We start from the raw sequence: 13,952 nt of genomic DNA, 5'->3' as shown, positions 1-13,952 counted from the left end.
GGGTCTGGACGGGGCGATGGCCAATGGGCTGGCGTATCGGTTACGTGGGCGTGGTTTTGCATCTCACCCAAAGTAACTTTGGTTCTGTTTCAATTAAATTCAGAAAACATACGTTGTCGTTTACATTGCCAAAGCAAGTGTCAAAACATATTAAAACAAAAAAACAGTTGAAAATGGAGAAATATATACAGTATATATATATACAGTTGGAGGTGGAGCATTTTTTTCACTTTGGGACAAATAGCAGCATTTTTTCCTCAAGACTATTTAAATAGTATACAAAAAAACCCTCAGATTTAAGACGTGTTAAAAGGTAGCAGCTCTGTTTACATTCGTAGCTTACGCCAGGGCTCCACTGGGCGCGTTGCGTCACGCGTGCGTCACGCGTGAAAAACGAACCGGTTCAATTTTATGGTGACGGAGACGCGACGCAACGCGGGCAGTGGAGCCACCCTCCATTGATTAAAAGGGCACATTCCCGACACTGACGGAGACGCGACGCAGACGCGCCGCAGACGCGCCCAGTGGAGCCCTGGCGTTAGTCGTAGCAGTTCTTTGTTTACTGTGCCGCCATCTAGCGGATTAAAGCTGAATTGACGCCCGAGAGGACTGTTACGTCTGTTCAATAACGTCATCTTTACGCGTCTGTGTCATCATCCTTCCTCACAACCAACATGTGAACAAAAATGGGAGCATTTGTGTCTTTACTAGTAGTAGTTTCCATCTGTTAGACGTTATATCGCGATCTAGTTCGACCGACGGTGTATTTGTAATCCCACTACCCACCTCCCCTGAGGGAAGATAACGTCACTACATATTATTATTAATATTATTCTTGTATACACACACACAACTGTTACTTTACCGTTATGGATCCTAATGTAATCGATATTTACGGAGATGAAGAGATCATTGAAGTGATCGACCTGGACGAAACTGAGCCAGGGCCTGGTATGTAGTACTAGTACTACTAGTAGTAGTTGTAGTTTAGTAATAGTTGTTGGTATAGTGGTGGTGGTGTTTGTTGTCTACTCAAATCCTATTTCTGTTGTTGAATTATGACTATAAAGTTCCCACTCAATTTTACTTATTATAGTCACTGCCTGCCTATAGCCATGGATCAAGATTATGATAGATGTATGATGTATTTGATAAAATACATCTATGATAGTTTTGATCCAAGGCTAACCACTGCCCATACACTGTAAATTCCTGTGTTAAAAGGCTAAATTCATGCCCAAGGCAAACACTACTCAAAGTTTGAACCTGGATTAAATAACATCAAACAAGCCAACTAACATTTCATCACAAAACTACACTACTATACTAAAGCCTAATGCTGTCCTGTCATGTATGGCCGTGATGTCACTAGCTGAAAATCAACCTGTGTCCTCCTTGTCTCTCCATCCGTGTGTCCAACAGATGATTTAGCTGACGACTTGGAGGACGTGGACATTGAAGACGCTGGGAACAATGATGACAACAACAGCGAATACTGGGAGACAGAAGATGAGATGGAGGAAGATGTTGAAGATCACAGCGAGTTGACCTTCTCTAAGCACACAGGTAACACTCGCTCCAATATCTGTACTGTAGGCACTCCCAGCAAATATTTTAAAAAGTAGATTTGATACAAGACACAAGTGTAGTCGATTGATCAGATCTGATTTGGGGCATCAGGGCAGCACACAGGGGTAAAGTTACTGCCCTTCACCATGTCCATGGAGACTCACTGGCCCCTTTTCCACCAAAAGAACTTTGGTTCTAGAACTGGTTCAGTTCTCGATTTTTGGAACCTTGGTGCTTTCACGGAACCAGTGGCCATTTTTGAATACAAATTGAACTGGTCATTTTCAGATTTTAATCTATGGAGCTGGTTAAACATTTTCAAATACCGTAATAAATACTTTCCTTACTTACACGCTACTGCAGTGCTTCAGTTTGGAGTCTTCTCATTGCTCCATTGTGGTTATTATTGTACATGTACACATTCCCTACAGGCTCTGTGTTTTGTGTGAGCTTGGACCCGCTCACCAACACCATGGCCATCACAGGCGGTGAGGATGACAAGGCCTACGTCTGGACAGTGAGCAATGGAGAAGTTCTGTTTGAGTGCACCGGTGAGTGTCCAAAGTAGTTAAGTAGATGTAGATGAATAACGTTGTGTCGACACAGCTCACTTCATTCAGTACCGCGAACATGTAGATACTCCGTGTGAGCTGTGGAGGGAGAAGGTACCATCAAACTGCATTGTTGGTCACCCTTAGACTGTGTTGTAATGAGTGTTGTCATTGCGGCAGCACAACACACACAACCACAGCCAAAATTGGCCAATGCAGTTTTGAACAGTTGCCAAGTCCGAGAATAGTTGTATCCAATTGGTCATATGGAAATAATTTCTGCTCAATTTATTAAAAAAAAGTGTACTCTACTGTACATGTCACATGGTGGAAAAAGCAGACTTGCATCACATTGTGGATCTTCTTTTTTTGGGTTGGGATATTTTTCGCACGACAAAATATAAACCAGGATTTAGAATAATGAGGGGAAGGTGTCGTGAGCTGTACTGCTGCGTTCACACGGGCAGATGCAAAGATACAATCCACCATTCATTTTCAATGGATGCCAGCGACATGAAGATAGACCAACGTTTGTAGCTGCTGCAATAGCTACAACAACAGCTACAAATACACTGTGTAGCTTTACATATTTGTATCTTTTGCATTTGTCCGTGTGAACGCAGCATTAGGTATCGATTTACTGTATTATTTGGATGTGTATCCACAGGACACAAAGACTCAGTGACGTGTGCCTCGTTTAGCCATGACTCCTCTATGGTGGCGTCAGGTGACATGAGTGGTGAGATCAAAGTGTGGAAGGTGGAGACCAAAGTACAGATTTGGTCTTTCGAGGTCGGCGACCTGGAGGTAAGAACTTTATCAACAGTATGTGGGTAATGTGTATATCTGTGTATATCACCTCTACTATATGTGACCAGTTTTGACTGAGAGCCTGCCATCGTGCAAACTCCAGCTTTTCACAGAGGAGGAAAACCTTTTTTTCCCCAAAATGAGTTAATAGCACAGCACAGGCAGACTCTTCACATACTAGAGCATGTCTGAAATAAGTGTCAGAGCTGAAATGAATGTACATAAACTAAATATGAAATAAATGCTTAAACATGTAGCTAGGCGTAATGTTAGAGACCACAGAAGTGAACTTTTCTAGCCTGTTTTCTCAAATCGCTGTTTTCTATAAGCCATATCTCCAAACCTGGTGGGTCAAACTGAACAACCAATATGTCAATTTGAAGCTATGATTCCCTACTTTCATATGACAAAAAATGAAAATTCAAAAAAATCCAATGGCAGTCCCTCAGTCAAATTTAGTCACATAATATTTTTGACTGCTGGGTAAATTATTATTTCATAGTGGTCTCAAGTTATACGTACTTAGATGAATTGAAACAATAATCAACAAATTAATGGATCATGAAGTCTGTCTGGTGGCTCAACGGTACCATATAACTCCTTGTGAGTTGTAGGGGTTCAAATTCAAATCGTACTCCCGACATGTCTCTCTGCCCGTGCTCCTTTACACCTGACATGGTGTCCTGGCTCTCTACACCGACATCTACATCTACTCCTATCTAGATACAGAAATCTAATCTTTAATGGTGTTTCCCATCATGTGCGTTGGACCAGTGGTTGGAGTGGCATCCCTGTGCACCTGTGCTGCTAGCGGGAACCACAGACGGGAACGTGTGGATGTGGAAGATCCCGTCTGGTGACTGCAAAACCTTCCAGGGTCCTGGGTGCCAGGCCTCCAGCGGCAAGGTCCTGCCAGACGGTGAGGAACCACAATGACAATCGCAGTGCAGTTTAACCATTCAAACCATTTGAAAATGTAATATTTAGTTGAGAGATTTGGTGTAGAGGGAAACAGTGGTCCAAGTACAGAATCAACTCGGGTCCAGTTTACTAAGCCTTGAGGGTTTAAATGATGACTTCACCACTTTCCAACCTATCTTCATATTTGGTACTCACTAATGTTCATGATAAAATATCACATCCTCATATAATAGGAGAGCTGTGGGCAGTTCAGAAACCCCTCATCCAGTGACAGCATCGTTGGGGAATCCAAGCTAATAGAAACTGCAGGCTTTCTATTCCTGAAAGGTTACTATGCTATAATGGAAGCCATCGTTCTCACGATAATACAAATCTAAATATTCAAAAAGAAAATTCTTGATCAATTATATCAAGATGCATAGCAGCTGCTGTGTACTGTGCATTATATATACATAAGGACATTATTCAAGGTGCAGTATTCAGTTAAAATGGTTTTAACATGACCAACACGCTTGTCACCAGGTAAAAAAGCTGTAGTGGGCTATGAGGACGGGTCAATACGACTGTGGGACCTCAAACAGGGCAACGCTATCCACGTCATCAAGGGTGAGTTAAAAAGCATTGTTTGACACCGCATGGCGGCTATTTAACCCATTCTGACCGGGCACCCATTTTGGTGTCAGCATCATGTTATGCTTTAGCTATTTAAAAATAGCAGATCTACAAGCTCATATCGCGCCACCGAGTGGCGCGATACGAGCTTGTAGGTCTGCTATTTTTGAAAAAATCGAAGAACGACTGACATTTTTAGAATCTGATCTCAGGTCAGAATGGGTTAATCAGACCAGTGTGTGTCCAGTGGAAACCTCGTGTGAATCTGATCTCAGGTCAGAATGGGTTAAGGGGAGTAATGATACGGTAAGTGCACGGTGCTGAAACGTCTGTAATGTCTTTAGATTGTGTCTCATCAGGTACAGTGATGATAATCGGCATTCCAAACAGTTTTGTTTGTAAATGCATCAAAGATGCCATTATCATCCATCTGTAATGGAAGCCTTGGCACGGAAGTCATTCAGAAGTCATCAGGTGTTCAACTAGGGTTTCAACCATTGTCTCGATCCCATCACGTGATCGGAAATGTTCAAATAATCGGAATCTGATTGGGAGCAAAAAATACAGTACGTGATTAGGGCATCCCTAGTATCAATATTATATTCATTGCGAACGCAGTGAGCCACTTACTATGACAGCAAGGGCTGAATGTCTGTGTGTGTGTGTGTGTCTGTGTGTGTGTCTGTCTGTCTGTCCCGCTGTTACACCACCCGCCCGCCACCAGAGGGCGCAGCTGTAGCACACACACACACACACAGGGCGCAGCTGTAGCACACACACACACACACACAACCACACACACACAAGCTGCGTTCGCTTCCCGCGTTTGCGCGTCTTACTTGTATCCTGATATTAGACTGTCTGTAATTTTGGATATTGTGCTATGGTGATATCTGGCATAAGTGACGTGTTCTATAAAAAATATAAATCGGCAGATACTCAAAATCAAATGATTAGAATTGGATCGGGAGCAAAAACAAAACATCATAGGGAGTCGGGACATCCCTAGGCTGGTTTCGCCACTTAACCACAACACACACCAGTTGGCGGGCCCCTCATCCAGGCTTCCAACACAATAGACTGCTGATAAGCAGGCTGAGCTCACAAGTGATGTACAAGAAAATATCCTACTAGTACGCTACAGTACATAACAAACTATTCTGTGACACTGTGTTAAATATTAAAGATGATAAATGTTTCTACTCTGCTAAGCACTTCTCATCGTTACTATAAATGACTAGCTGGAAAATAATTTACTACTTCACACATGATTTAATGTCATATTAGGATTCTTGTAGGTTTATTTATTATTTGTATTATTGTTTTTGATATTTTTGGGGCTTTTCTGCCTTCATTGGATTGTACAGTGTCTGGAAATGGACTGAGACAGGGAATGATATGCATCAATGATCGCCGGATTCGGGAATCGAACTTGCTTGCAATCAGGCTGCATTAGAGCCTATTATGTGTTATGCGCCTCAACCACTAGGCCAGTGGTTTTCATCCAGTGGTCCGGGGACCACCAGTGGTCCTTGAGGGGGTTCCAGCTAAATGACGAAGAGTTGCTAATCAAATGGACCCTTATAGATCTTTAACTTTTGAGAGTGTAACATGAAACCAAATTAACCCATGCGGGTCCATTTGGTTTTATTTTACGCTCTCAAGAGTTACATTATTGTTAAACATCTTTATTACTTAATTTACAAGAAGTCTACACAATTAGAGAATGTAAAATAGCCCCCCAAGATGATTGATTTTCTTTTTTGTTCACCAAACTGTCTATACCAAATCTCTCAGTCTCTCATTTGAGACACCATGGCACAAATACATACATCTCCTGAAACAGGTCAGGATGGCCACAAGGCGGTGCTGACTTGCATGGCATGCAACAAGGATGGCTCTCTGGTGATGACGGGCTCAGTGGATGGCTCAGCAAAGCTCATCAACACCATCACAGGAAAGGTAAAGCAGCGGTTCGCCATGAAAAACAATGGAGAGGAAATGGGCTTAGCACAGGTGCTGGAGAGATCCTTGAAAGTGCATAGCCAACATCTACAAAATCACTGTTAGTAAGATACGTGCATGGTTGTTTTGCTGGTAATGCTTTCATGTACTTGTATTTTGAAAACCCTGCACAACCTAAGGGTTGTGGTGGATAATAAGTGTTTTTTTCTCTGCGTTGTTGTTGGCACGATTATCTAAAGTCGCATAATATAACATATTTTATTCTCCACATTTTGCAGTGTTTAAAATTAAACGGTGTATGCATGCACTTATCTGGATTTTTGCGTTTTCTTTTTTTTTTTTTAAGGTCCTTGGAACTTTCTCAGTGGACGGAGGAAAAGCCAAGTCCTCAAAAGACGAGGAGCAAACCAATTCTGTGGAATCAGTGGGATTCTGCAGCGTGTGAGTACTACAGAGAAACCTTTGTAATTACCAACAATCACCTCTTAGAGGGATTCTGCAGCGTGTGAGTACTACAGAGAAACCTTTGTAATTACCAACAATCACCTCTTAGAGGGATTCTGCAGCGTGTGAGTACTACAGAGAAACCTTTGTAATGACCAACAATCACCTCTTAGAGGTGATTCTGCAGCGTGTGAGTACTACAGAGAAACCTTTGTAATTACCAACAATCACCTCTTAGAGGGGATTCTGCAGCGTGTGAGTACTACAGAGAAACCTTTGTAATTACCAACAATCACCTCTTAGAGGTGATTGTTGGTAATTACAAAACATAAACTGGCGCTGATCCATTTAAGGATTTAAAAACAAATAAAAATCTGTCTTCACCGTACGTCTCCTCTGTTGCAGCTTCCCCCTGGTGGCTGTGGCCTTCTTGGATGGGACCCTGGCTGTGTACGACCTCTCCACGCAGACCCTGAGACACAAGTGCCAACACAAAGTAAGACACATTTCATTTGATTTTCAGCACCTACAGCTGCAATCCAGGACTTATTTGAACTAATAAATGTTATTTTAACCAATCTGTAATGGTGGAGTATGTTAACAGTTTGACTGTTTTTTACGATTAACCCGCATTTTAATCAACCCCCCTTCACTGCCGAGATTGTTGTATTACCTTTAGAGCATACGCTGAATTATTTGGGCTTTTAATCCGCGAAAATCCATCAAAAAAAGCTCCCGTGGTTTGTTATGATCTGTGTGTAGCATCCACCATCTTGGTGCACGCGGAAGACGCACACAAGATTGGTTTCAATGAGGCGTTGCACCCAATGCATTTCCATTGGCCTCAATTTCCCAGAAGCCCTAGCAGCCCACAGCATGTGACGATTTCCGGTTTCGTCATCACAGCGTAGGCATCCAGTCTCATACTCCGCGACGAAGACGGATTTTCTTTTGATTCATTACATTACGGCGGATTAAACACATAAAACAAAAGGCGGGTATGTCCGATACGGCAGCGACATTAACCTGGAGTAATCCATTCAAGGCACGGAAACTGTTAATACAACATAAACTAGCACATCTTGCAGTGGTTGTCGCTGGAGCTGGTCTCCCTACTCATCCATTGTACTCACCCATTGTACTCATCTACAAGCTCAGATTAGCTATTTTAACTATTAAAAAATGTTTTTCAAAATAGTAAAAAAAAAAAAAAAAAGGCAAAGTCTTTTAGAGATAAGGTGTTTAGCATGGACCAAAATAGAGCCCCAGATGCGCTGCCATATGTTTTAGTGGTTGTAATACTTTACTCTTATTATTATAAGTATTATTTTACATTTGTCCGTCACATTCCTTTCTTGTCTTACATCAGTGGTGTATATGTTTGATGTGCATATCTCCATGTGCGTGGGCTATGCTGACTCCTGTGTGTTTGTGTTCATTTTTGTCTGTCTGTCTGTCTGTGTTTGCATTTTTTGTCTGGTCCAGGCTCCCATTGTGCGCATGCAGTGGGAGGACTCCAGCTCCGTAGTGGCCACCTGCAGTCTGGATGGAGTACTGCGCCTTTGGGACGGGCGCTCGGGCAACATGGTGTCCGAGTTTCACGGCCACAACGCTGAGATCCTAGACTTCACCCTCAACAGGTACGCAGCCCAGTTATTTTAAGATTAAAGAGTATTTGAAGTGGTCAAACTAGCAATATAATACATGTTTAGAAGCATCGTCCAATCCATAAAGACGAAATGACACAAAAGATAAGTTTAAAGCCTCAACCTGCGATTTCTTCAACTAGTTTGTAGAACAGCAACACCATAGGTTTAGAATGATGATACCTAAAACATCATCACATTTTCAGTCATGAGATTTTATTTAGCTTTATTCCATGAGCCCTAGCCACTATACTCACTACGGTGGCCGAGTGTCATTTAAATGAATGTCCTCTTACACAGTGGCATATCCCAACATTGGGAGTTGTACCAAAAGTATTTTGTCGGTTGGTTTTCCGCAAGTCAAGTAAAGAATTATGTCTCGCATGGATCTACAGAGAAGCGTCGCTGGCCATCACCGCCTCTGGGGACAACCAGGCCAAAGTCTTCCTCCTCCAGAGTCCTGACCGGTAGAAGCTGCAGACAAGACTTTAAAGAGATGTTGCAAAGATGGACTGAGTCACCCCACCCTCCCCAGGCCACAGATGGACTGAGTCATGCCCCACTCTCCCCAGGCCACAAACATGGCAGCCAATGATCAGTCAGTAGTAGGAGTGTGTTTTGCAGCCTACCATGATTCCCTCACTAGATTTCAAATGATTGTTTTTCCAATAGGGTTTTTGACGTATGCAGTGTATGAGAGTTTCACATTTTGGACAGTGGTAGTTTCTTCAAAACCTAATGACAAATAATACTAGAGTGGGAACTTATGGTGGACGTGTGAGTGAGTCTCTGCCTGTGTGACCATGCTTTTTAGAGGAATATAGTGGGTGACAAACATTCTTTTAGTAAGCATGTGAGTACATTTGTTTGCTGCTGGCACACATTTGTGTGTCATGTATTTAACAGAATTGAAGCTTTTTATTGTAGAATTGGTTGATTTCTCTTCTGGTCTCATCAGTTGTAGATGAAACCTTCCAGCAATGCAACAGACATTGCTATTTATATTTGTATGATTTTTTATTTTCTCCCAATTTGTCCCTACCGCCTCGCCTAACAGTTTCTTTACTGTGTTTCGTGCTTCATCAGCTGTGTCTGATGGAGCTTGGCACGCATGATCACAGTCTATTTTGTCATTTAGATTATTGGTTTTCTTGTGGTAGAAGGATTTATGTATTGCGAATCTAGCCTGTGTAGAGTCTTCCCATTTCCCGTTCTCCAGAACAGGCTTAAGGATTTAATTTTCAATGCAAGATGTACTTCCTTATGTGTGCAACTGTACACTAATCCTTACAAGACTTAAACACTGAAATTCTACAAACTGATTCATTGTTACACCCGGTATGGTTGCCACGTAATAAAAGGAAACCGGTCTGATTTTATTTCTAACGGGAATCGCCAATGTTCTTGTAACTAAACTCTTGTCGACTCATTTTACACAGAATAGGCTGCTGAAGTTTGTTTTTTTCTTCTTTTTTTAGATTTATTTATTGACAATATACACATTGTTGTATCACTTCACAGAATCTATTTTTTTTTAAACAAGACATACTGAAAAACAAAACAAAAAGACAAGCCAGACTAAAATCAAAACTAGAAAAAATAAAGACCCCCCCACGCCTGCCTGCTAGCGCCTCTGAGAATAAGCTCTTGAAACAGAATGCTTTGGAAATTGCTAGATTGATGCGAGGGTTTTTTTTTGTCAAATAGGTTTTTATTGAACAGATTATAAATTGTTACACAAACATTATGATATGTAATACATTTTTCTTTTATAGAAAACAAAAAATGAAAGAAAAATGAAAGAAATCCCTCAACCCTCCCACCCATACTGCTCAGTGACACTGCATACTATAGAATAAGATGATAGAAAGCTCATGGAAAACATCTGAAAAGAAAATGGCGTACAGTCAACCGTATCAATGGTATATCTGTCCTCACAACAGAACCATAGGATTCAGGTAAAAAGAAAACAGCAAAGTTGTCCTAATCACAGACAAGGTGCCATGTTCATGCCCAGACAAAACATTCAGTCCTGTCAAAAACATTAATGTCATTTTCTCTTCTCTTAAAATTCAATTTTCAACTGATTGGACCTTTTACTCATCCACAACAAAACCCACTACTTAACATTACCGTCATCAGTACAGAGGAAACGCAGAAGAAACGTCGTTTAAATATTTTTTATTTTTAATCTGATTAAGGATAAGACAAGGATGTATCACACTGCATATATTTGGTCAATTCAGCGAGGGCGGATTCTTTTTTTAAACATCTGAAGGATGTTTAATCTTTTTTAAATGTTGAGATGCCATTCATTATCTTATCCTCTGAGATGAAAACGATCATTTGGTTGGTAATGAGTCTAAGTGGCCTCTTGCTTTGTTTAGACTTCGTCTTTGATTAAGCTTTGAAACTTTGTTTCATCTCATCTATACTCGAGGGCAGCCAGACAAGAGTGAGGCTGGTTGCTGAGTCAACCAATGACGATGGAAGAGTTTAGGGGTTGTGTGTCGCGAAATACAATCTGAAATGTTGATGTTGCTGCGCCAAGATATACATGGATACACTAGATGGGCTAATCCACATACCTTATGTATTTAATCCATTACTGGGGGTTTATGATGCAGAATAACATAATGTGGTTTTGACAAATTAGCAACAGAACCAAACTGCTTATTCTTCTCTCATGTACTTCCTTGGCTCGTTCATTTTGTTTGGCCCTCTTAAAGGGACACTTCACCCTTTTTGCAAAAAAATATATGTTAATGACATTTAGGAGCTTTAGAACACTTTCCTGGGCGTCTTTATGTGTGTAATATGTGGTTTTAGATATTTTAGATTGTATCAGTGAGCCCAGTGTCTCTGATGTCATGGACACTGGGATCACTTACTTCCTGGACTACATGTGTACTCAGTAAGACAGACCTCCCCCCCTATACACAAGGAGGAGCAGTGCACCAAAGTATTTTGGGAATTGTAGTCCAGGAAGGAAGTGAGACCAGTGTCCATGACATCAGAGACACTGGGCTCACTGCTACAATCTAAAATATCTAAAACCACATATTACACATATAAAGACCCCCGGGAAAGTGTTCTAAAGCAGGGGTAGGCAACCTTAGGCACGGGTGCCAACATTGGCACAGCAGAGGGTGGTCACTGGCACACTGGCACAAGTGTGAGAGAGATGATTTTTCTTTTAAATTTAAATGTATATAAAAAGGTTTAAAGTTAAATTAAGTCCACTCACATCTGTATACAAATTACATCCTGCACATAATTCTACATTCATTTAAACTCACATTCATTGAACTCTGACTGGGGAGACAGTGGTACAGATACAAATTTAGTCTAGAAATCATACATGCTGATGTGAAGAAAAGAAAATTTAAAGAAGGAGAAAAATGTAAGGTTGCTATGTATGTGTGTATGAACAATCAAAATGGGATGGAAATATATAATTTGAATGTGGTGTCATAATTAAACGTAATGTCGATATGGCAGGCTGACTAAAGAAAATAAAGACACGGCACTTCATGTCGAAAAGGTTGCAGACCCCTGTTCTAAAGCTTCTAAACGTCATTAACATATATTTTTTTGCAAAAAGGGTGAAGTGTCCCTTTAAGTGTTTTCAGCATTCGATTTCTAAAAGCCGTGATGGTTCCAAGCTCTTAACATGTAATGGTGGCAGAGGCAGATGAATAATTCAGCATTCATTTCACTATGGTCTCAAAGCTAGCCATTCCTTCCTGGTTCTATGACCATCAGTGAGCCAGTCTGGCACCAAAGTCACCCAAAGGATCTGACTAAACCAGGCCATTATTTCAGGATGATTACTTTAGGGAAGTTTAAAATGTCTCATACTTGGGTGTGCTGCCAAGAAGTCCAGCTCTGAAAAGCTTTCATCCCATTTTAAAGTTATGGGGAGAGACTAAATGGGAAATGTGTATGTTCTATATACCCTGACTTTAGACCCTATAGCTGGTCCGTGTGTGTTAGCTCTTTGAGGGGCATCTTGTTACAACTTCCTGAGTTGGAATCCAGATTTTCCTCTCTTCCTCTCTCCACTTTTATAACATGAAAATAAGGTCGTCTGGGTGGTAAAGCACTCGCTCACCACCCAGACACTCAGTTTCAGTTCCTGATGGTGCCTCCAGCTTGGCTCAGATGCTGCAATGAACACAGTTGTCAGTATGTGTGGGTGCCATTAGATAGATTTGAGGTAACTTGTCAATGTGCACAAACTTGTCAATGTGCACAAATGGAAATGGGGTCACCAAAACTTGAAGTCCCTCACCCCCAGTATTTTTCCATACTGTAGACGTTTTCCCCCTTTTTTACTTTCTTGTGTATATTTGCACTTATTCTCCAAATGTTCTGATCAATTGAAAATGGAGGACCCTAATGCAACCAGATGTAAACGAGTCATAGTGCTTTTTATGGTTTTATCCTCGTATCCATTTTTGTATTGACTTGTGCATTCTACAAACTGTGAATACAAATTTCAATCAATCAATCCAACCAAAATCAGTAGGGGCCATCCTCTGGATCATGAAGGTGTACTGCAAATTCAATGGCAGATCTTTTGAGGATTGACCACCAAAGTGGTGGAGGGTTGTCCTGTTCAAACTCTGCCCGAAAACCTTTCCTGAACAAAAATAAAAGAAATCAACTGTTCAGACCAGGCCAGTACAAGTTAACAAATCAATTTTTCTTCAAAGTTTCTTTCCAAAATATACTATTTTGGGACAGAAAAACACTACTACTACCACAGAGTGACCCATTCAAGACAGGAACGCCTTTTGGGGTTGCACAGTATAGCAACATAACATTTTTGAATAAACATTTTTTCTGAAAACATTTAGAAGGTGTTTTTTTTTAGAGCCTCAGTATAACTAAATAGGATATAACATATGGGTCACTGTAGTAACTGGGCCATTACTCTCTATGAAATGACATGAGTGGTGTCATTGTCCTTGTGGAAGTCGCTGCTCATGACATTTTATTGGTCTTGCTCGTATTTCCTCCAAACAGGATATACGGTAGAGTACATTAAGACTTAAACCACTAGAGGTTGTAACTCGTTGCTATGCCGACACTTTTAATTAGCCCTAACGGCCAGAAGAGAGCTGCTGTGTGTGTGTGTGTGTGTGTGTGTGTGTGTGTGTGTGTGTGTGTGTGTGTGTGTGTGTGTGCGTGTGCGTGTGCGCGTGCATGCACGCACGAGCGCAAGTAAGCATGTGAGTAAATGTGTTTGCTGACACACATTAGTGGTGTCAGAATTGAAGCTTGTCACACGAAATGGTTACAGCGTTTAGCATTTTACAGATTTACAGTTTGTAAATACATCAAAGATGCAATTATAATAAATCCACCCATAATGGATAAAGCCTTGGCCTAGAACAGAGGTCGTCAGGTGGTCCCCAACCTTCTTAAA

General features: G+C 41.2%; 1 protein-coding gene across 1 annotated transcript; it reads left to right on the top strand.

The window, feature by feature from the left end:
• Positions 1-662: 662 nt before the first annotated feature.
• Positions 663-9,904, top strand: aamp (angio-associated, migratory cell protein). The gene is made up of 11 exons (XM_083758318.1): positions 663-951; positions 1,423-1,566; positions 2,001-2,120; positions 2,788-2,927; positions 3,705-3,849; positions 4,374-4,457; positions 6,310-6,425; positions 6,775-6,869; positions 7,278-7,368; positions 8,358-8,512; positions 8,914-9,904. The coding sequence occupies exons 1-11, from the start codon at positions 870-872 to the stop codon at positions 8,987-8,989; spliced, it is 1,248 nt and encodes a 415-aa protein (XP_083614444.1). The 5' UTR covers positions 663-869; the 3' UTR covers positions 8,990-9,904.
• The last annotated feature ends 4,048 nt before the right edge of the window (positions 9,905-13,952 follow it).

Source organism: Protomyctophum parallelum, assembly GCF_964188405.1.
Source record: "Protomyctophum parallelum genome assembly, chromosome: 23".
NCBI lineage: Eukaryota > Metazoa > Chordata > Actinopteri > Myctophiformes > Myctophidae > Protomyctophum > Protomyctophum parallelum.
This window is presented reverse-complemented; position numbering and strand designations above follow the sequence as displayed.

Coding starts and splice junctions, on each gene's coding strand:
- aamp (XM_083758318.1), top strand. CDS start 870: ATGGATCCTAATGTAATCGATATTTACGGAGATGAAGAGATCATTGAA. Junction 1,567..2,000: donor GACCTTCTCTAAGCACACAG/GTAACACTCGCT, acceptor CATTCCCTACAG/GCTCTGTGTTTTGTGTGAGC. Junction 2,928..3,704: donor TCGAGGTCGGCGACCTGGAG/GTAAGAACTTTA, acceptor GCGTTGGACCAG/TGGTTGGAGTGGCATCCCTG.